Source organism: Vicugna pacos, chromosome 24 (assembly GCF_048564905.1).
Source record: "Vicugna pacos chromosome 24, VicPac4, whole genome shotgun sequence".
In the NCBI taxonomy this organism is placed as follows: domain Eukaryota; kingdom Metazoa; phylum Chordata; class Mammalia; order Artiodactyla; family Camelidae; genus Vicugna; species Vicugna pacos.
In genome coordinates this window covers 2,842,492-2,866,213 of record NC_133010.1, presented here as the reverse complement: position 1 = coordinate 2,866,213, position 23,722 = coordinate 2,842,492, and the positions used below count along the sequence as shown (strand labels likewise).

Sequence of the window (23,722 nt, the reverse complement as noted above, 5' to 3'; positions counted from 1 at the left end):
CTACTCTGCCAAATCCCAAAGGCAGACTTCAAAAGGCAAAAACAAGCTGGCATTCTGTGGTGGGTCTGCAGACTCAGAGCCAAGCAGTTGCTGAGCAAAAATGTCACCAGTGCCTCCTATGACAAAAGAGGAGGCACTGGCCTGGGGGCTGGGGCAGGGCTCCAGGCTTCCACTGCTCACTCACCAGTCTGTGCAGGGTGAGAAGGTGGTCCCTGCTTACATTGCACCGATGCACCTACCTTGACTAATGCCTGGGGGCTCAGCAGGAGGTGACAAATCAGGTGAACGGAGCCAGCCTGGGTGTGGCCAGTGCTGGCAGCTGTGCCCTCAGCTTTGCCTAGGCCACTAAACCTGCCAGCTCATCTACAAGGAGCAGAAGGGGAGTGCAGGCGCGTAGATCACAGGGCCCTGCGAGGACAAGTACAGATCATGGCCACGACATGCCTCTCCCCTTCCTTATACCATAGAGGCATGTCCGGGGAGGAAGTCAAAATTAATCCAGAGCCCGCCAGGCACCACATGCAGGTGGGACACGGATCCCCTGTGCCTGTCATTCACAGGACTGTTGTGGACTTTCTTTTTATCAATTCTCTGGCATCTTCTCCTCCAACTTACCAACAACCAGAAAATAGAATCTGACGTTAGAATCACAGAGAATCATAGAACACCTCCTCCACATCAGGCCCGGCAGCAAGGGCCAGGTCCTCCGACCGTCACCTGTGGGACCACCATGAGCGCTCTCAAGACTTAAGGCCTGAGGCCGTAGGCCGGGGGGACACAGCTCCCCTCAATCTCCCCAGTAAAGGGGGACCACCCATCGGCAAAGACATCTCACCCTCTTCTGCCCGAGGGACAACTTGAAAGATACACAGGGAATCATGGTAGAGGGTGAGGGGCTAGGCAGCCCAGAAGAGCTCGTCTGCACTTCCAAGGCATAGTGGGGCCTTTGACCTAATCACAGGGACAAAGTGAGGACGAATTTTTCCCTGCCCTGTCCCATTCTCCGTGACACGCCTTTCCCTGCGTATGGAGCTCATTCGGAAGACCCTGGCAGTGTTTCTGATGTCATAACTTGGCATGGCGGCCATCAGGCAGGGTAGAGGGCCTGAGCCGTGTTGGTGCTGGGCCTGGGAGGCAGGAGACATCGGCTCCACCCCCAGCTCAACCAGCGCTTCGTTCTGCATCTCGGGATTCAGAGTCTCATCTATAAACAAAGGGATGAAACTGTCCCACGACAGGCTGTCCAACAGGAATGAAATAAGAGTCATGTAAATAATGTTTCCCAGTTGCTACGTTTAAAAAGTAAAAAAAAAGGGGAAAAAAAACTAGAAACTGATTTTAAGAACAGATCTTACTTATTCTACTGTATGTAAAATACTATCATTTTGACATGTAATCAATATAGAAAGTAAGAAGATAGTTTACATTCTTTTTACTAGACAAGTTTCAGCATCTGATGTGCATTTGACCTACAGCACATCTCAGCTCAGACCAGCCTCCTCCCCAGCGCTAGTAGCATCATTGGCTGTGGCTACTCTATTGGACAGCAACTCCAGGGGTCCCACCAAGTGTCCTGGCTGAAAAGGGGGAGTAAGTGTCCACACTAACCCTAAAAGGATCTCTCTGAAACAAAGGCGGATTCACTTTTAAACGTCTGAAAACTGGCGGGCTGCACCTCCTTCCCGCCTTGGCTACAAGACAGCCCTCTTCCTTGCTGATCCCATTCAGGATGTAGGGAAGCAACCTTTCACACAGCCAGGGTAGCCCGGCCTCCAGGTTGACTTGCCTGCTGTCTGTGTTCAGTCCCACGAAGTCCTCCTTCTCAAACAGGATGTAGAGGAAGGGAGTATTCTCCCCAGAATTTTCGGGGTCCCCATCCAGCCACTTGGACTTGGGCAAGATGAAGAGAGACTCAGTGAAGTCCTCGATCCTCTTCTCCACCAACCTGCAGTCCTCATAGATTGAAGGCCACGTCGGCGCGCGGCTGCTCGGCCACCTCCCCATACAGCACAAAGACAAAGAGCTGAGAGTCGTAGAGTGTGGTGCCATACAGCTCCTCTGTGCGTGGAGCTTCTAGATGGTCTTGGCCAAGAGGCAGTCGGTAATGGTGACAAGGCCCACGACATTGCGGTGGGTCTGGAAGTCACTCCATCCATTCTCGGGCACATAGTGATACCTATAGTAGATACAGAGTGCCCACTGGGAGCCGCACGGGCTGATCTGGCTCACCAAGGAGATTCCATTATAGATGCAAAAGAAATTCTCCTCTTAGATGATCCCCACGGATTGGACCACAACGGGGAGAGTCTGGTGGTCCTCAGCACATTGCACGTAGTCAGGGGCGCTCATGTTGCAGGCCCTGCCGAGAGGGGAGAGTTCGAGGTACATACTGTGCTGTGGGCTGCGTGCCTCACTGGGCTGCGGCGACCTGGTGTGTACCAGCCAGAAGGCAAGGGAAGCCCTAGCAAATCGGGGGTAAGTTTGTCCTCAGCGTCTGCACATGGCTACTGTGGCTCAGACCACATTACCCAGCTTTTGGTCTAGGCTTCCATCCCCTGCAGGAAAGGGTCATTTCTTGTTTTCTGTTTCCAAGCACCTAGCCAGGCCCTGATGCAAAGTCAGTGCTCAAAGCTGCTGAATAAAGGAATGAAAAAAGGAACTGCTTCCCCACCTCTCAGCAGGATATAATGCAAAGAACCATAGTGGGATCAAAATATCTGGATTTCAATTCCAATTTATTTGAACTCCTAAGGTGCAGAATAATGGGTAAGAAAACTTGCTTTGGGGAGGAGGGTACAGTTCAGTGGTAAAGCACGTGCTTAGCATGTACGAGGACTTTGGCTCAATTCTCAGTACCTCATTTTAAAAAATGCAACAAATAAATAAACCTAATTACCCCCCTCAAAAAATATTTTTTCAATTCAAAATTCAAAATAAAAACACCTTGCAATTGACACAACATTGTAAACTTGACTATAAAACAATTTAAAAAAATCCTTGCCTTACAAGAATACATCTGGATTATGGAAGTTTGCAAATGTAAAATGCCTAGAGTACCACCTGCATAAGAAGGAACTATACAAATGTGCTATCCCTCATTTATGAGCTATTTTTCCTTTGGGGAGATCATAACTTCTCAGAGATATTTTCTCATATTAAAAAATAAAAGAAAACTACCTGATTTTCCATACTGCTGAAGAATCAGATAACCCTACAAAAGCATCTGAATTATACAGTTTATTCAATAAATGTTTGTTGAATGAATGAATAAACAAGCAAAATGAATGCTGCTCCCTGGCACAGACCATCATAAGGTTACTGCCTGGAAATGCCAAGCCCACGTTCCACCCGACTCTACACTAACCACGTGGGTGACCTGGGCAGGCCTGTGTGCTTGTCTTAACACCAGTTTATTCATAAATAGAAATGAGGGCAATAACACAAACCTAAAAGGGTTAGTGAGTCACAAATGAATAGTACCCCAACCTTGCAAGATGGAACCATTAAAGAAAATTGGGCAAAGAGTCCATAGGCCCTCTCCATATTATCTCTTACAACTACATGGGAATCTACATTACATCTCAAAATAAAAAGTCTAATTTTTTAAAGAGGCTATTGAGGTTAAATGAGCTCACTGTCTCAAATAAGGAACACACAGTACAAATAAGACAATGCACAGCCCATGAGATACACTCAGTAAATATTCCCACTGAACCCACTGGTCTCCCCAACTTCAGAGCACGAGGAAGGGTCCTCGTGGCCAGAGGCCACTGCACCTGAAGCTAACAAAGCTAATGGTCCCCACTTTCAATAGTCCCTGCCATCACCCTAGGCCTAATTTTGTATTTGTAATTTTTTCTTTTTATTAAATAGAAATCCCCAGTTGCATAGCGTTCAGGTCACCAAAATCTGACCACAGAGATCATGATGGCAACCCTGCTTGGTGAAACAATAAAATGAAAAGCCTTTTCCACAAGACCTCTGTGAAAATCTACTAGGGAACTTCAACCTGGACTGAGAGGAAGAGGACTGGGGAGGAGGGGGCCATCTGAGGCACACAGACCCATGGGCCACCTGTCCCACGATGGACTTTAGACTCAACACTCACCCTCCAGGAACTTCAAAATACACACAGACAGAGTGCTGTGGACAATATATATATATTTGTAAAGAAATACCTGACTCTCTAGCAGGTCTTGTATCTACCGAGACACAAATGGCTTATGTGAATAATGTTTCACAAAAGCCTTAAAATATTATCACCCCAACTTGACACATTAAGAAACTAGGGAGAGAGGTTTATCACATTGTGCAGGATTAGAGAGAGGCCACGTCAGACACCGTATTTAAACCCAAGCCTTTGCTCCAGTGCTTACACTAGAAAGTGTGACATACTGCCCCTTTCCTGCACTCTCCCTGCAATAAATCTCTGAAGAGTATTTTCTCTGTCACCTGGAATCACAATCACATCAATTTTCCACAAAGAGCTATGTCACTCCTTGGAGGACTTATCAAAATCTAAAAGGTTGGGTTGAGAGGAGAGATTTGCATTTTCTGTTTCTCAAAGGAAACATGGCTTTAAAAGAAACTGAAAAGCGCTTATCTAGTCTAAGCCCTCATTGTGCAGAGAAAGAAACGGTGGCTCAGAAGAGATGAGGAAAGGCCTTATTAACAAATATTGCCTCAGCGCAGCACCAAGCCAGCCCTGGGCACTTCTGGGGGAGGATCTGGAAGTCCCAGGAGAATGAGTGTTACAAAACAGAAAGAGAAGAAGCATACAAGGCCCTGTCTCTACATCACCATACCATGAAGTTCCACCAAATTACCCAGTATGGGTGTAGCCAACATTAAGGTGAGCTAAACAGGTTATAGAAACCTGGAAGTCTCAACCATAGTGGAAATTCCAAAATTTACTGTTTTTTTCAAGTTCAAACATCAGTTCAGTGGGCACTCTGTACCAGGGACTACACGAGGCCTGGAGTTCGCCCAAATACAGATCTCTATTATCACGTGTGCAAACCACACACAAGCCCACCAGAAGAAAAACGCCCACACATAAGATGGAATTACAGAAACCGAAAGCAGCCAACCAGCATATATTACTAGCAAAAGTGGTGCTGCTAGAAATAGACTCATGGACATAGAAAGCAAACTGTTTTTAGCAGGCAGGAAAGGGAGGATTAACAGATACACATTAATAAATATAAACTAAATGACAAGGACCTACTATATAGCACAGGGTACTATATTCAATTTCTTGTAATGAGTTGTACTAAAAACATTCTGAAAGACATGTATATACATATGCATATGCTTATAACTGAATCTCTGCTGTACATCTGAAGCTAACATGGTAAATTGACTACACTTCAATAAAAAATAATTTTATATAATAAGCAAAAATAAAAGCAACATCATAAAAAAAGTAAAAGAACACTGTAATCCCCTTAGCTGTAGATGGTGGAGAACTCTGCAAGCACCAAGTCCACTCAAACACTCCAGCACTGGCTGTCACTAATTCTAACCATCAGAGAATCACTTGGCTTCTAGGAGGTTACTTTTCTCTTCTGTGAAAGTCTACAGTTGCATCTAATGATGTATTGAATCTCATCATCCACAAACCCAAGAATTAATGAGGATTTCCCATAGGCCTGGCTCTGGACAGATGAAAAGATAGGGTCCCAGATATATTCATGTGTAGAAGAAGTTTATGCCATAAAGACATTAATTCTTCCTGATTTGATAGACAGATTCATTGCAATTCTGATTAGAATTCCTCCCAGATATTTCATGGAATGTAACAACTTAATTTATGGTCAGGAACAGCCAAGAAACTTCTTTAGAACCACCAGTGGGAAGGAGTGGATAGGTCATTCATTTCCACTGGACTTTCTGATGTGATGAAAACGTTCTGGAATAATAATGGTTGCACAAATGTGAATATGCTAAAAGCTGCTGAATTGTAACATTTAAGTGGGTGGACTTCATGGTGTGTGAACAATATCACAATAAAGCTGTTATATGAAAAAATCCTTCTTGCCAATTATTTTTCCCTCTATACTACTTGTCTGTCCCACAATTTAAGAAAAACAAAAAACAAAACAAAACAACAACAACAAAAAAAAAAACAGATTTTGCCAGGAGCTCTTTAGGACTGCAATATCCCTGGGACTCCAACGCCTCGGGTGGTGCTGTTCCTGTTAACACACACTAGCTGGGCTGGGCTAGTTAGGGACTGAAAGTATCTTTTTAAGATCGACGGTCTGACGTTTCACCCTGGGAGAGTGAAGGATGGAGGATGTCACAGCCTCATGCCTTCAGCTCATTTTTAACTGAACCAAGCCCTGCTTTCACCACTTTAATCCCTCTTACTATAAAAACACGTGACATCAACAAGCACAGCCATCATAACACCTGAAAGTGTTCAAGGTACTTACCTGGGGCAGAAATACTGAGCAAGGAGACAGAAGCTCCCTCAGAACTGTCGCTCCCTTTTCCCGACTCCACCAGAAGCTGGGCGTTACAGCCGGAGGCTCTTAGCTGGGAGAGCAGCGCCCACGCCGCTGATCTGTACCTCAGAGAGCGGGAAAGGGAGAGGAAGGCAGCCCCGGGGTCGCGGGGCAGGGAGAGCGGGGTGGGGGAAGCGGGCTGCAGCCCCGCTCGGAGGTGAGCCTCAACCTCAGCCCCATCCCCAGGTGCCCGCCCCCGTCCGGGTCCGCAGACCACGTCCGCCCGGGACGCAGCCCGCCCAGGGGCGGGGACGGGCCGGCGGCCGAGGAGAGGAAGCCCGGGAGGAGAGGACTCGCGGGCGGGAGAGGGGAAGTGGACGCCGGCCGTGAACTGAGGGGATCCCGGCTGAGCCAAGTGGCGGCAGGGGCACACCTGGCCCTGGACAGCTGTGGCCGGGGCGCCGGGGCAGGTGGCGCGGGCAGAGGGGCCTGGCCCGAGCAATTCAGCAGAACACACGCTGACTGGCGCCATGGGGGGCTGTGACAAGCCGACCGCCCTCCCGCAGCCGAATGACCCCTTTCCCAAGATCCCCCCACCTTACACTTCCACAGCCAGAGGCCCGGCCCCAGGCAGGAGCCAAAGGCCTACCGGGCGACAGGGCTGTGAAGCCTTTGGGGCCGATCCTCCGCTCGGAGCTGGAGCTTCCAACCCGCGGTCCAGCTGGCATCGACTGCGCATGCGCAGGAGGGCCAGCGATCCGCTCTGGATCCTGAGAGAGAAGGTGGGGAACTGAGGGAGGGAGAATAATGTAGGAGGAGGGGAGGAGGGGAAAAGTGGAGGGAGACAGATGGACAGGAGGAGCAGAGAGAAGGCAGGTATCTGGAGTTGGGAGGGGAGTTGCAGAGACGGGGAGAAAGCGTTTTACCTCTGGGGGCACCACAAAGGAGGCAGCAGTCCTGCCTATGCACCTTTCTTTAACCCTTCAATGCCCACAGCTCATATTTTACGTCCCTGGCCCAGCCCTCCAGCTAAGGTCTCTGCAGAAATCTCACCCGTTGCCCCCACAAGGAGCTGGGTTTACTGTTGCTCCGGGAACCAAGCACCCGCAGGTGTCGCTCAGAACTACCTTGGGAAGAGTACACATTCCTGTTTTACACGCTGGGAAACAGGGAGGCAGGATCTCTGCCTTAGCTTCACTGTCCCAAGTTTTGAGCTGGCAGGGAGCGGGAGGTAAAATGTCAGAGCCCCAGAAGGAGCAGACTGCCTGAGTGTTGGTGCATAGTCCCCATCCCGCCTGAGTAAACCACACCCCAACTTTGGGGAATAATCAAGGGCTCACAGTAGGCCCCTGTGTGTGGGAGAGCTGCCCTCAGTTCCAGTGCCCAGCTTGCTAGGTAGGTAGAAGTGTTACTGAGTCCAAATTCATTCTCCTCAGTGCAGGACAGGCCAGTAAGTTGGGAGACCAGTTGTTGGGGCATGAAATAGATAGTTTCTGTAGACCTAGATGGCAAACTAATGTCCTGGGAAACCATCTCCCCAGGTCAGAATTCAGGCTCCTTTCCTATGTGCTTGGTTTTTGCAAATTTCTTTGTGTAGGAATTCCTTCTTGTTAGGATCCTTTGTTCTTGCAGCTATCTGCCTGGGTCAGATCCCTGTAAACCTCCAACAAAACAAACGTTATTTTCTATTCTGCAACTTGTTATCTTTATATGATTGGAAAAGTGTTAAATACCCTTAAAGATCAAAGCCTTCAGAATAGGCTCTCCTGTATATTTTAGGCTCTAGGCAACATTGTTTTACAAGCAAGATGAAGCCTTGGAGACAGAGCACAGGGTTTAAGTCAAAGGAACAGATCTAATATGGAGTCAGATTTGTTCTTTTCTATTACTGTGGCAGAAGCCACTTGAGGATTTAAATCCCTTTAAGTAAATATAAGTAAAACTTTAAATGAATTTACATACATTGGTGGGAATGTGCATAGCATATCTGGAAAAGCACACAAAGGATTGTAATCAGTGGCGTCTTACGGGAGGCGTGTAAGAACAGAGGATGAGGGAAAACTTCTTTCACTTGAGTATTTTTTGCTCTGTTTGAATTTTTTTAACCATATGCATATATTTCTTTTTCAGTTAAAATAAAAGTGTAATGGAGCAAAGGAATAACTAGATCAGAAAATACAGCAGCCATGGACTCACTGAGTCATCACTTTTGATTTAAGCCAGGAAGCATTGATTGTCTCTCTCCTATGTGCCCAGTGCTGTTTTAAGACTTCTTTTATTTTTTTTTTTATAAAATAATAACAAGCTATCCCTCACCCCTGCCCAGAGCTGCTGGAAAACCAACTAAGTTTTTATTGAGTTGTTTTCCAAGGAGTAGAGATGAGTTATAAACATAACACATCTTCAGGGCAAAACAGGCGGAGTGCTTTTCCAGCAGGGCAGATAGCGATGACCGGTTTTCAATAGAGGCGCCCAGAGGCTGAGAGAGAAAGCCTCCAGGACCCTACAGAAAGCTGCCAAAAGTGCCTTCTCCATGGCACTACTGAAATAGGAAAGAACAAGTCTGACTCCATATTAGATCTGTTCCTTTGACTTTGACAATGTGCCCTGTTTCCTAGGCTTAGTCTTGTTGTTTCTGCACCTTTTGTGAAACAATGTTGCCTAGAGCCTGAAATATACAGGAGACACTATTCTCAAGGCTCTGACTTTGAAGGATATTAACACTTTTCCGTTCATATAAAGGTAACAAGATACAGAACAAAAAATAACATTTATTTGTTGGAGATTTACACGGATCTGACCCAGGTGAAGAGCTGAAAGAACCAAGGATTCTAACAACAAAGAATTCACACACCAAGTTTGCAACAACCAAGCATTCCCGCTTCCCCTTTTTAATATAAGAAAAGCCTGAATTCTCACTTGGGGTGATGGTTCTCCAGGACATTGGTCTACCATCTTCTCAGCTGGCTTTACAAATTAAAGCCACTATTTCTTGCCCCAAAACCTGGTCTCCTGATGTGTTGGCCTGTAATGCACGAGTAGAACAAGCCTGGACTCGGAAACACAAACATACATTGAAAGTATGCATTTTGTATATTAAATGACCTGCTTCCACTCGTCTTCCTGGCGTTTTATTCTCTTGACCACTCCTACTATATTTATGAAAAACCTGTCATGTGGACACATTTCCATCTCTAGCCACTACCCTTCCAGGTAAGAACTGATGCCAAGAAGGCAATGGAAGTTGCTAGAAGGTATTACCTGGCCAAAAATGAGCAGAAGTGGGTTCTAGCTGATATTCAGAAGCAGGCCGGGGCACCTGACAAGATGTCATAAGTATGGATAGACAGCTGGGCACCAAAGGAGAAGCTTCTAAACTTCCATGAGAGACTTGTTGGATAGGAAGGAAAAGTCCCAGACTATAGCTCTGATCCCACCATGAGCTTCCTGGGCAAGGCTGGGCAAGTCATTTAAATTCTCTAGGCCCGTGCTGTTCAACATGGGAGCCATGAGCCACATGCAGGATTATGATGTTATTCTGTAGCCAGACAGAATTATAAATAAACATTTTATTGCAAAGGGTCAGAAGGTATAATATTTAAAAACATTTTTGGTTATCTTGCCCTAACAAGTTATTTTTGTATGTCTTGCTTTCGGTGGTTTGTAATGCCTGCGACTAATGTTTCCCTTACAGTGAGGTATTTTGAAATTATAAGTTACTGGACACAGTACCCTCATATCACAGTTGAAAACAACTGATCCACATAAGCAAGATGGTCTGACTTAGTAGTTATGAGCAGGGGCTCTGGGGCCAGCCTGCATAAGTATTAATTCTCACTCTCCCTCCAGGGAGTTCTGTGTGAATCTTGGACAAATTATTGTTGTTGTTGTTGTCGTTGCCGTTGTTATTATTTGTGCCTCTTTTTCCTTACCTTTCAAATAGCGAGGAATATGTAGACTTTATCCCCTACTGTGTTGGCAGGATTAAATGAGTAAACGTCTGTGCTGCCCACTTCCCTGGGTTTCAGCATTCTCCAGTCAATCAGTGCCAAACTCAGTGTTATCCTCCACTGTCTTCGTCAGTCTGGGATGCTGTAACAAATTACCGTGGGTCGGGTGGCTTAAACAACCAGCATATTCCTTACTGTTTGGAGGCTGAGGCTTTCAAGGTCAATGTATCTGGGAGAGGATTGCCAGCTCGAAGATGGCTGTCTTCCCACTATATTCATGGGCCAGAGAGCAGAGAGAAACAAGCACTCTGGGGCCCTGTATAAAAACACTAATACCATTCATGAGGGCTCTACACTAATGACCTCATTTTATCCTACTAATCACCTCCCAAAGGCCCCGCCTCCCAATACCATCACCCTGGGAGATGGGGTTTCGACATAAGGATTTTGAGGGGATGCAAACATTCAGTCCACACATCGGCTAACTCTCCCCAACATGCAGTCGTCAAACCTGTAGTTAAATTCAAAATAATGTTTATATCTCTCTGCCCATTTCCATTCCTACATCCACTAACACTGAAGCCCTGTTACATTTTATTCCTTATTTTTCTGGTAGAGGTTTAATTGATTCCTCTAACTCCAAGGCTCCGCTCGCTCCAGTCTGCTTGACAGCCCTGCCAGGTAGGTCTTCCTTAAAACACCTTCCCACTTCACCTGGTTGTTTTTTAGCGGTAAATGTCAGAATTCTATCCACACCCCATCCTATACCTTTAATCCCTTACACTACCGCTCACTATGTTATTTTCCTATTACCACTGTAACAAATTTCCATAAGCTTAATAGCTTAAACTAGCACAGAATTATCAGCTTATGGCTGTGGAAGTCAGAGATACAACACAGTTCTCCTTGGGCTAAATTCAAGGTACCAGCAGGGTTCCTTCCTTCTAGAGGGTCTAGAAGAGAATGTTTCCTTGTTTTGTTTTCTTTTTCCAGTTTACAGACGTCACCCACCTTCCTTAGTTTGTGCCCATCAACTTCCTCCATTTTCATGGCCAGCAGCCTTTCTGAACATTGCTCCATGGCTACACCTCCCTCTGATTTTAAACTCAGCTGGGAAATATACTCCATTTTAAGGAACCCTGTGATTACATTCGGCCCACCTGGACAATCCAGGCTACTCACCCTATTGTCTTATCTCAGGATCCCCTTGTCTCATCCCACTCAGGCAGTATGTATGTGGCCGTGACATTCACCTTGTGTAACATTTCCTCTCACGAGCAATTTATGGTTCAAGGCACTTATAAGTGACTGTTTTTCTTCCTTATCTTTCTACATTCAGTATGTCTGGTGAGATTATATGAATCCTTTTTATTTGTGCCCCTGCACTAATCTTTAATAATGTACTATGGATTTAAAAGGCTAACTAATAGACAATTTAGGAAACAGAAATCCTCTAAGATTTTTGTTCTAAAATATCTGACATCCCTTTTGCCATGTACAGTAACATGTCACAGGTGGCTATCCTGTGGCCGGGGAGGGACATGATTCTGCCATCACACTCCCCTCATTCTCACCAATGTGCTGATCACCTAACCAAGGATCTATGCTCCCCGCTTCACTCAATTCCTCCTCCTTTCCACTGACTATCCTGTTCCTACTGCTTCCTTCATTCATCACATCAGGATTTCATGACCACATTCTTCTCTAAATGAAATGGGTATCTTGCATCTAATGTCTGACAGCTGTTCTTATTGTATATGCACACACTGACCTACATATAACCCCGTCCACCTCTTTATTTTCCTAGAATCTTCCAGAGAAATCAGTTCCATGATGATGATGATGATGATACTGACAATGACGACAGGGGCTCTCAAGGATTTGATAAAGAGGGAATCAATAAAGGGAGGGAATCAATGCAAAGTTACCCCAGAAACAGGCTTAAAAGTAAATAACTGCTATAGTGTTTAATGAAATTGACTAATATTTAACTATTTTTAAAACTTGATATCACTGAATTTAAAATTTTAATGGGAATTTTCGTTCATCACTAACCAAGATTCAACTCTAGGACCAAAATCTGAGGATTTCTGTCTTCTAAAAAATTGTCCACTAGCCTTTTAAACACATGATCCTTTTAAAAAGCTTAGTACTGTGCTGAAAATAAGCAGGATTCATATAATCTCACGAAACACAATGAATGTGGAAAGACTAAGGAGGAAAAAAAAGCCATTCTTAACGTCTTGAACTTTACGTTGCTCACAGGAGAAAATGTTAGCCAAGGTGTCACATCAACATGACCATTAAGTGGGATGGGGAAGCTGATCTGCCTTATCAGACATTTATGCTGATTTGTTAGATGCCAAACAGTTTCCTCATTGGATTTGCTTCTAATAAGTATGGAAGAATTTAGGTCCTACCAAATGCAGGCTAAACATTTTCCCCTGCTGTCAGGTCTCTGGACTGAATGTCCCCACAAGAAGGACATGATTATCTTTCATAGGGAAGTCTTCCTGAGAAGCAACAGGCTTTTCCAAGGCAGAAATGTAGGGCCCTCCATGGAGGGCTGGAGGAAGGCTAGAGGGGACACAGGAAAAACAGCAGGAGTGAGTTCAGATACTGCTGCTCGGGTCGCCAAAGACAGCGTTACTATCTCTAAGGATATGACATTCTCCCAAAAGTTCTATGAGTGAAGGAGCCTGTGAACACTAAGCAGGTTATTAAGACACAGCAGCACATAATTTGTGTGACAACACAATTAGAGTGTGATTTGATATTTGGAAAATAATTAGCCCATTGTTCTTTGAAACTGCAGCAGTTGCAATAGAAATAAAAAAGACTGAGCCGTCTTGGAGACAACAATCAATAAACAATTCTAAATCTGTAGGATTCCTTGACAATATGCAAGCAATGAGCTAGATGTGTGCTGCAGATACCTCTTGCTGCAGGGCTCACTCCTGCAAAGCATAGAATTAATTTCTCAGCAGACAGAGGGGACCAAGTCAAGATTCCTAATCTTTTGAGATTTACTATATGGCTGGAAAGATCAGAGAAGTACATACAGCCAAATGTGAATAAAGGTAATCAAATAATATCAAATGTGATTGGAGCACAGACGAAAGAGAAATTCCTTTCATCTGGGATCTAGAGAGACTTCTTCAGAAAATGTGGCTTTGGAGATGGCCAAAGACATGTGTGGAATTTTGGCAGAACAGGATGTAAGGTATTTAAAAACTGATTCCAAAATTCATATAAAAATTCAAAGGATTGGGAAAACTGGACAGCAGCATGTAAAACAATGAAGCTAGAACTCACCCTTACACCATATACAAAAATCAACTCAAAATGGATTAAAGACTTAAACATAAGACAAGATACAATAAACCTCCTAGAGGAAAACATAGGCAAAACATTATCTTACATACATTTCAAAAATTTTCTCCTAGAAGAAGTAAAAGCAAGAATAAACAAATGGGACCTAATGAAACTTACAAGCTTCTGCAGAGCAAAGGAAACCAGGAATAAAACAAGAAGAAAACCTACGAAATGGGAGAAAATTTTTGCAAGTGAAACCGACAAAGGCTTGATCTCCAAAATATATAAGCAGCTCATATGACTCAATAAGGAAAAAATAAACAACCCAATCCAAAAATGGGCAGAAGACCTAAACAAGAAACTCTCCAAGGAAGACATACAAATGATCCAAAGGCACATGAAAAAATGTTCAATATCACTAATTATCAGAGAAATGCAAATCAAAACTACAATGAGGTATCACCTCACACCAGTCAGAATGGCCGTCATTCAAAAATCCAAAAATGACAAATGCTGGAGAGGCTGTGGAGAAAGGGGAACCCTCCTACACTGCTGGTGGGAATGCAGTTTGGTGCAGCCACTATGGAGAACAGTGTGGAGATTCCTCAAAAGACTAGGAATAGACTTACCATATGACCCAGGAATCCCACTCCTGGGCTTGTACCCAGAAGGAAATCTACTTCAGGATGACACCTGCACCCCAATGTTCATAGCAGCACTATTTACAATAGCCAAAGCATGGAAACAACCTAAATGTCCAACAACAGGTGACTGGATAAAGAAGATGTGGTATATTTATACAATGGAATACTACTCAGCCATAAAAACCGACAACATAATGCCATTTGCAGCAACATGGATGATCCTAGAGAATGTCATTCTAAGTGAAGTAAGCCAGAAAGAGAAAGAAAAATACCATATGAGATCGCGCATATGTGGAATCTAAAAAACAAAAACAAACAAAAACAAGGCATAAATACAGGACAGAAATAGACTCATGGACAGAGAATACAGACTTGTGGTTACCGGGGGGGGTAGAGGGTGGGAAGGGATAGACTGGGATTTCAAAATTGTAGAATAGATAAACAAGATTACACTGTATAGCACAGGGAAATATACACAAAATGTTATGATAAATCACAGAGAAAAAAATGTAAAAAAAAAGTGAAACACTTCTACACATGGAAAAAAAAGAAAATTCAAAGGATCCCAAATATTCAAAACAACTTTGAATAAGAAAAACAAAGCTGGAAGACTTGCACTATCTGATTTTCAGACACTTTTTTATAAAGCTACAGTAATCAGAAAGTATGGTGTTGGTGTAAAACAGGAAAATAGAATAATGGAACACAATAGAATGTTCAGAACTAAACCAAAACTTATATAGACAATTGATTCTCAAAAAGCATGCAGTGGAGAAAGGATCTTTTCAACATGTAGTGCTGGAACAATTAGATAGTGATACGCAAAAGAAAGAAATGAACTTTTATCCACACCTCACAAAATATACAATATTTAACTTAAAATGGATCATAGATCTTAATAGGAAATCTAAAACTATAAAACAGCGAGGAGAAAAAGCATAGGCTGAAGCTTTATGACCTTGGGTTTGGCAAATATTTCTTTGCTATGACACCAGAAGTATCATCTATTTTAAAAAGAAACTGATAGAGTGAACTTTATCAACATGAAGACTCTTCAAAGCTCTTCTAAACACTGCTAAGCAAATGAAAAGACAAGCCATAGACAGAAGTTATTTGCAGATCATATATCTGATAAAGATCTCTCTTTGTATCTGATCCAGAATAAAAAGGTCTCAAAATTCAATAATAATGCAAACACCTGAATGAATGAATGAGGCCAGGAAACACACTTCAGTAAAGATATCCAGATGGATAATAAGCATATGAAATGATGCTGATTAAAGATGCCATTAGTCATTAGAGAAATGCTTTTTAAAACCACAGTGAGATACTAGTTCACATAGATACTAGAATGAATACGATTAGAAAGACCGACCTTACAAAGTGCTGGCAAGGAAGTAGAGCAACCAGAACTGATACACACCACGAGGAATTTATAATAGTACAACCATTTTGGAAAAGTCTTTAACACTTTCTTTAAGAAATTTAAACACCTATCTACCATATAACCCAGAAATTCCTCATCTGGTGCTTTAGAAAAGAAAAGCAGATATCCATACAAAGACTTGTAACCAAATATTCACTGCAAATTTATTTATAATAGCTCAAGTTGTAAATAACCCATGCATCCATCAAGAAGTAAATGCAGAAAGAAATGATGGTCTATCCAAATACTGCTCACAATAAACTATTCAGTAAAACGCAGCACTAAACAATACTCTGCTATAAGGTAAATAAGCTATTAATACAGCAACACAGATGACTCTCAAAATAATTACACTGAATGAAGGAAGTCAGACAACATAGAGTAGATACTGCATGAATCCATTCATATAAGGATCTTGAAAATGCAAACCAATATCTTGTGATAGAAAGCAGATCAATGGTTTCCAGGGGAAGAGATGGGGGGGAGGGAGGGACAACAAAAGGCAGGAGAGAAGCTTTGGGGTGATGGGTATGTTCACTGTCTTGAGTGTGGTCATGGTTTCTTGGGGATATACTTACATCAAAACGTATTAAGCTGTACACTTCAAACGTGTGAAAATTATTTTGCCAAGTATACCTCAAATCTGTTTTATGAAAAAAGGCACTTTAGTCCTGATCCACCTCAGCGCCTTATTGGAGTGACATGATCAGTCCCTCACACTGTCTGCCTAACGGGAAGGTAGAAAACCTCTCACGGAAGATAACATATGCATTTTTCATTTGCAATGTCTACCATGTAATAAAGAATTTCTTGACATGCAACATGTCCAGACTGTATGACAGATAATATGAGTATAAGAAGCATTAGACAAAGGATGCAAACCCCCAGGTGATGTACGAATCAGAGTTACCAATAAAGGCTATAAAATACTTTTAATATATTCAAGAAAATAAGGAAATGTTGGGAGAATAGATAACAGGGTAAAGACTTTCAGCAGGGAAATATACTGGAATGTATTTTTAAGAAAAATCAAACAGATACTCTAGAACTGAAGCTTTCAGCTCTGGAAACAGGTAAACAGAGCTAATTAGGATCCCTTTTAAGAAAACTTTCAGTAATGCCGGGTAAAATACAACAAAGTAACACAGAGCTAACTATGAAGAGAGAAGTTCCCAGGTGACAATAAAAAGAGGACACTTAAAGCCCAGAGTGGTCACCTTGTGAGCTGATGCCACTGAACCCTGGAGGGAAGTGGTTTTCATCTGCACATAAATAGGGATACAATGTCCATTTAGGAAAAAGGGTCCATACCAGATATAGAAGACTCTTCCTCTATATCTATATAGTCAGAGACAGAGATGTAAAGTGGCAGCAGAGGTCACAGTGACACAGGGCCCTGGGCCAAGGAGTGTGAGCACCTCTGCAAGCTGGGAAAGGTAGGAAGACGAATCTCTCCCTAGAGCCTCGGTGTGGAACGTAGCATTGGCCACACGTTGGTTTTAGCCCAGTGACATTGACTTTGCAATTCTGCACCCTAGAACAGTGAGAAGATGTATGTGTATTGCTTTAAGCCACTGAGTCTGTGGTCCTTTGTTACAACAGCAATCGGAAAGGAACTCAGAAACCAACGTGAACATGAACCACAGGCTGCCTGCTGTGCTGGCAGGAAGTCCTTTCTCTCTGATCCTGGGGGAGTCTCCTGTCTTCTGGCAGCATCCACAAACTACCTCATGCTAACTTGACAGCTTGCAGGTGGTCAAATCATAACCCTGCACAGTTCTTGATATTTAGTTAATAAAAAAGATGGTGTCATCATGGGTATTTTTCCATCTTTTAAATACCCTTCAGTCTTCTAATAAAGCTACTTCTAATTAAGAGACCGTGTAAATAGTTTTCAATCTTCATAATAAATAACTGTGATTTTATTTGGTTACTTAAATTATGAATAACAATATTCACATTTTAAAAGTTATTAAAATCAACAGTGTTTAATAAAAATATCATTTCTTTTTGCACGAACATATATTAACTACAAGAAATGTTCCATGCTTTGTTCTACGATTTACTGTTAGAGCCTTAAAGAATAATATTTTCCTCAAAAGATATTACGGAGAAGGGACTTCTTTTGGTGGAACAGTTCCGGCATCAAATCTGGTGCATGGCTCAGGCCACTGGGAACATAGAGATGATAGAAATTAGGAGGCATTATAAACACAGAATCATTTTTAAAGGAATTTAAAAAACTGGATGTGTGAAAACAAATAATCAGAGAATATTCTGGTGAAATAAATGTATTTATCAGCTTAAGCAAGGCACGGGGTGAATAAATCTAAAATGAAAAAATCACCCACAGATTAGCAGCTAGCCATGCATGCAGTGTGAATGATCAAAACCAAGTTGTTTCCAAACCAGTGTGCAGGCTTGATGCCTTCATGAATCAAATCTGTGTGGCACCAGGCCACCTCGAATACATGTTGATGAGGTATACATAAGCCCTTCACCCTCCCAAATCAAAGCCCACACACGAGCCACAAGACCATCACCTACACATTTGCAAAACACACAGCATGGTGAATAGCACTTCTTGTTCAGTAGCCGGTGGCAGGGAACTGTGAGCAGACAGAGATACAGGGACACAGAGGCACCTCCCCTCACTCAGCTGATAAACTTCCTTGCATTCCTGGGGACAGGATTGTCATAAAATGCACCATGGATTGATCCTCCTCCTAGGAAAGGAACCTTAGGGCTGTCCTTAGGTGTGAGCAAGGGTGGGTGGAGGATCTCAGAAGAGTTGTTTCAGCACAACCAATAGAATTGTAGGCCACCGTGACCATGAAAGACAAGTCCCCTGCCATCCCGGTAGGCACTTGGGCTCCTGACAAAAGCTGGGCTCAGTAAAGGGTTGAGTAGAAGGCACAGACCTGAGGGATGCCCCTGCAGTAGGCAGGAGGTAGGGCCTGGTTTATACTGCTCTGGGTGTATCCCAGCCTCATCCGAATATGAAATCAGAAATTTGCAAAACAGCAGAGCTGGGGTGTATCATCTACTCTAGACTCCTCACCTTACAGTTAAAATGGTAACAACCCTGACTGGCAAAGCAACGTGCTAAAGGCAGAGTGTGGAAGTGGCAGCGCCAGATGTAACGCAGAGTGCAACCCCCGTTCAAAGCCACTGACACTGAGGACGGGGCCAAGGTTTCCAACGAGGAGAATAAGACAGTGTAAATACTTTGTTCCCCCCAAACCCCCAAATGTTTATTAAAGGCACAAAAACTCACCTTAACTCTCTCTCTTCTGAGGGGGCTCTCTTCTGCTTCTTCGTTTTTCTGTCTGTCTCCATTTCCCTCTCTCAGACACAAACACATACAGTTTTGTGAAAGGGGACTTCCTGCCATACAAAGACAGACTTCACATCTTCAGAAAGATACCTGACAAAGCACGTTTCTCAATTCAAGTCTTTGTGTGAGTTCTGGGCAACTGGCTTATTTTCTAGAACAATCGGTAGTTACAAAATCAGGAGATCATCTTCCCCAAAGGAAGAGTTCTGGTCCGTGTGGATGAAGTTGGGGATGACACATTTCATGAGTCTGTTCGGCTCCTCCTCTGGCCACCTGCTGCATCTGATGACTTCCTGGAGCCGAATATCACTCTAAAGGGCTATGGTAGGGATACCAGCTTTGGCCTTGTCCAAGTGGTCCACTTCATTGATGTAGCAGTGAAAGAGGGGCCTAGATTCGTCATTGCACTGCCAGAGAACACCTTGGGCAGCAGCAGTCTTCCAAAGTCTGACACAAAGCTGTTCAGTCTGAATCTCTTCTCGGGAGACTCTGCATTGCTATAAAGAAAACCAAAATAAAATATCGTTCACACTGTAGATCGGTGACCTGAAGAGTCATAGTTTTTGCCATCTACTGAGAGCAAATCCCTGCACAGAGCATGCTGACAAGCACTGGAAGTGAAAGACATCTCTTCTGAACACATACAATTAAACCCAAGGCAAAACTCTCAAGTGAGGGCCCTTGGACCATCCTGAAAAGACATCGTTCCCTGAGAATCCTCAATATTGGTGCCCCGCACACCAGTGTTTCTCAGTGGGACACTCAGATCTCTTCATCAGAATTAGTTAAATTGCTTCTTAAAATGCAGTATTCTGGGGTGCACACCCTCAGAGTCTCCAGAGGTAGCGACCGGTAGTCTGTATTTCCATAGCCACCAGGATCACTAAACATGCTCAGGTTTAGCACCACGGTCTACATCGGGTCACCTGAGCATCGACAATGCTGTCTCACGGGGTGGGGGGGTGCCATGTGTGTCAGGGTGCTGTCCTACCCACGTGTCTACCCTGATTCTCAGAACTGACAGGGCTGCCCCATTGGGCACGAAATACCACCATTTCACAATGCATACGCAGGGCGCCCGACTGACAGATACATTCAGTGATAGGAGAGGGGACAAAACTCAGCTTCCTGATCCCTTGTTTCACTTACTGTGGGACGAGTGATCAATTCAAGGGTAATAGATCGGTGAATGAGTGAATAACATGACTCTCGTTAGTCCCACGAGTGCCTGGAAGAGCAAGCCTGGGCACTCTGAGAACCATAAAAGCCCATCTACTTAATTGTCATCCTCCACAGATCTATGTAAAGGTTACTTCCACCCAGGCAGTGACTCCAGAAGGGCAAGAATCATGTATGAACACACTCTCAAATCCAGAACAGAATCTGACAACAATTAGGCTCTGGAGTCTGTGTTTAGTGAGTGTGGAAGCTCAGTGATTCCAGCTCTTACACCTTGCCTTCCCATCCCACCCTTCACGATATGGCCCTTATGACCAGTTCTCCCGGGGCTGGGGCCATGGAACCCATTTATAGGACTGGAAGAATCTGATCATATAAACTATCCCCCAGATTATCATCAAGAGTCACCTGCATTTCAGGGATCAGTAATCCCAGAAGATTTGCAGTTCAGGCAGCTGAGGGATTTTTATATCAGCTCTGTCTTCTACTGTGACTGCCTGGGTGACATCAGACAAGGAATTTTGAAAAGCCAGAACTTTTCCTTTCAGGAATAATCTAATTAACAAATCTCTTTGACCACTCAACAAATGTGATGTGAAGATCAATGATTTACACAGGAGTACAACATTCACTAGGTCGTGGATTTAGAATCAGAGAAAAATCATTTGAGAAAGATTGACAGAATGTAGCTTTAATGCGAATTTAAGTATTCTTACCTTTCAGTAAATCATCTTCCCCTACTTATCACTTCACCCATGTTTAAAAGATGTTTGAGAACAGGGATGAGTGTGCCAGCAATCTGTGACCCAATAACCTAAAATGTCACCTAGGAAAAAGAGGGGAGTAACACATTTTTAAAAAGCGTGGTGAGGATTGCGGGGCCACAGCCAACTCCAGACTAAGAAGCTCTGAGTAATAGCTTTCCTGCCTGCCTGGGGCATCAGCTGATGTGAAAATCCACCCAGAAAACTCACTGTCCAGCAGCTCTTCCGTAACACAGGCTACACATTCTCAGAATTAAGAATTGCGTCCAGTAACCACTTCGCTGAAGAATAAAGACAAAGGAGAACAAGAGAGTTCTGCCCCTCCCCAGGGGAAAGCCCAGACCTTGGGCTGCATGCACTGTGCCCACCTCCCAGGAGAAGAATAAACTGGAGAAGGGAGTTCTGTGAAACTGGGGCAGCAAAGGTTGAGATGGGAACAAATTGACCAGCTGGCCAGGGACAGCCCCCTCCGTCGCTGCCTTGGCGGCTGCCTCAACCCTGTCAGCCATCCTGCCCACCTCCGGTGGCTAACCTGTCAGGGAAAATGCTTTGCGACCTGGGGCAACAGAGGCTGCCTTCAGGCCAAGCTGCGGAAGAGATGGGAGCTAAACCACCAGCTCCCAAGCGGCAGGCTCCATACCCCCGCCAACACACTGATGCCCCCGCACCCTACTGCAACCCCGGGGAAATATGACCCGGAGAAGTGTGACCTGGGAATGAGGGGCAGCAGAGGCCGCCCCCATGTCAGGCCTCCAGAGAGATGGGAGCTTATCCTCCAGCTCACCAGGGGCAGCCCCCTGTCCTCTCCACCCCCTGATCTCACAGCGCCCACCTCCCAGGAGCAACCAGACCGGGTGTGTGGTGTCAGGCGAATCTTGGGGGGGAGAGGCCGTCCCCAGGCCAGGTCAGGGGAGAGGAGAAGAAGTGGCCCCATTAGGCGAGGCAGCCGGCCGTCGCAGCTGCCTCTGCCCCTCGACCGCATCCAGCCCGTCTCCCAGGAACAAGCTGACCTGGAGACGGGCATCCGGCTTCTTGGGCAGCAAAGGACGCCCCCAGGATTGGCCGCAGGGAAGAGGAGAGCAAATTGACAGGCTCCGCGCTGCATGTCTTCTACCCCCGCCGTCGCCACCCCCGCACCTTGAAGTCACCGCCCAGGGCGCCCCTCCCCCAGCAGGCTGAGTGGGACAGGTGTGTCTGGTGATCTGAGGCAGGAGATGCCACGCCCACACCAGGCCATCAGGGAGACGGGAGCCAATCCACCAGCCCCACAAGGCAGCCCCTACCCCCGCAGCAGCCACCACTCTTGCCCCTGACTTCAAAGTGGCCTCCTCTATGGAGCAGGCTGACCTGGAGATGGACGTCCGGCAATCTTGGGACAACAGGGACCGACCCCAGGGCAAACCATGGGGGGAAGTGGGAGCAAATGGACAAGCTCCATGGGAAAACCTGCCGCTGCTGCCACCACCCCCAACATACCAAGTCCAACTCCCGGGGTCAGGCCGACTAGGATACACGGGTCTCGTAACCCAGGGCAACAGCGACCGCCCCCAGGACAAGCCGCGGGGAAGATGAGAACAAATGGGCCCACTCCCCCGCTGCAGGCTCCCGACAACCGCCACCCCTGCACCCTTATTACCCTGCCTCCCCCCTCAGCAGGCAAAGTGGGACAGGAGTGTCCCGGGACCTGGCGCAGCAGAGGCCACCTTCAGGCCACGCAGTGCAGACAGGGAGCTAATCCACAAGTTCCTCCGGGGCAGCCTCCCTATGCCCTCAGCCACCACCTTACCGGCCCTCTGACCGCACCGCACCCATCTCCCAGGAGCAAGCTCACCTGGAGTCGGATCTCAGGCAAATCTCCGGCGGCAGAGGTCGCCCCCAGGCCAGGCCGCGGGGGAGAGAAGAAATCAAGCAGCTCCCTGGAACACATCCCCTCCCCCTGCCGCCGCCGCCCCGCCTCCCAGGAGCAAGCTCACCTGGAGACCCGCGTCCCTCCTCTAGGGCAGAAGAAGCCGCCCCTGGCTCCGCCGCCGGGGAGAGCGGAGCGAATTGACCGGCTTCCCCGCGGCAGCCCCCCTCCCCCCGTGGGCCCCGCAGCTTAACGACACCGCCTCCGCTCCCCACTCAGTAAGCTGAGGGGGCAGGCGTGTCCGGCCACCTGGGGAAGCAGAGGCCGCTCCCAGGCCCGGCAGCCGGGAAAAGGCAGCTATTCCACCAGTTCGCCAGGGGCAGCCCCGCTCCGCCCCTCTGCCGCTCCCGCCGCCCCCTGACCTAACCGCCCCACCTCCCAGGAGCAAGCTTACCTGGAGTCCAAAATCTGGCGAATCTCTGGCGGCCAAGCCCCACCCCAGGCCAGGCTGCAGGGAAGAGAAGAAATCGACCAGCTTGCCCGGGCAGCCTCCCAACCGCCACCGCCGCCGCCGCCGCCCAAAAGCATTGTACTAGCCTCCCGGGGTCAGGCTGACTGCAAGGATGTGCACTTGCCTTCTAATCCTGGCCATGTCCCTGAGCACCTCCCTGCATCCCTACACTCCCTGCACATTTGCACCCCTGCTACTCTCTGCAATTCTGCATCCCTCCACTCCCGCATCCCCTGAACTGCCTGACCCTCCACAGCCCCTGCACGCCTGTCATCAGTTACTTTTGCACTGCCTACACTCC

At 45.8% G+C, this 23,722-nt stretch overlaps 1 protein-coding gene and 1 long non-coding RNA gene across 7 annotated transcripts in view; both read right to left on the bottom strand.

Annotated features, from left to right (window-relative positions):
* The window catches only part of LOC140688965 (uncharacterized), a 56,141-nt gene extending 48,937 nt beyond the window's left edge, over positions 1-7,204 (bottom strand). For 4 of the 5 annotated variants that reach the window (XM_072948944.1, XM_072948947.1, XM_072948943.1 and 1 more), the window contains exon 1: positions 6,438-7,204. In XM_072948944.1, coding sequence (XP_072805045.1) covers positions 6,438-6,981 — 544 coding nt within the window. In that variant the 5' untranslated portion in view covers positions 6,982-7,204. Of the gene's footprint in view, positions 1-1,783; positions 2,360-6,437 lie in introns of those variants that run through there. The other variant, XM_072948946.1, reaches the window with a different exon arrangement.
* A 12,179-nt stretch (positions 7,205-19,383) lies between these two features.
* Positions 19,384-23,418, bottom strand: LOC140688964 (uncharacterized). Of its 2 annotated transcripts, none has more exons than XR_012063802.1 (3): positions 23,365-23,418; positions 21,017-21,126; positions 19,384-19,618 (listed from the first exon to the last, which is right to left on the bottom strand). It is a non-coding gene; the product is annotated as an uncharacterized lncRNA (long non-coding RNA). The 2 variants fall into 2 exon arrangements; XR_012063801.1 differs by lacking the exon at positions 23,365-23,418 and adding an exon at positions 22,896-22,994.
* Positions 23,419-23,722: the final 304 nt, after the last annotated feature.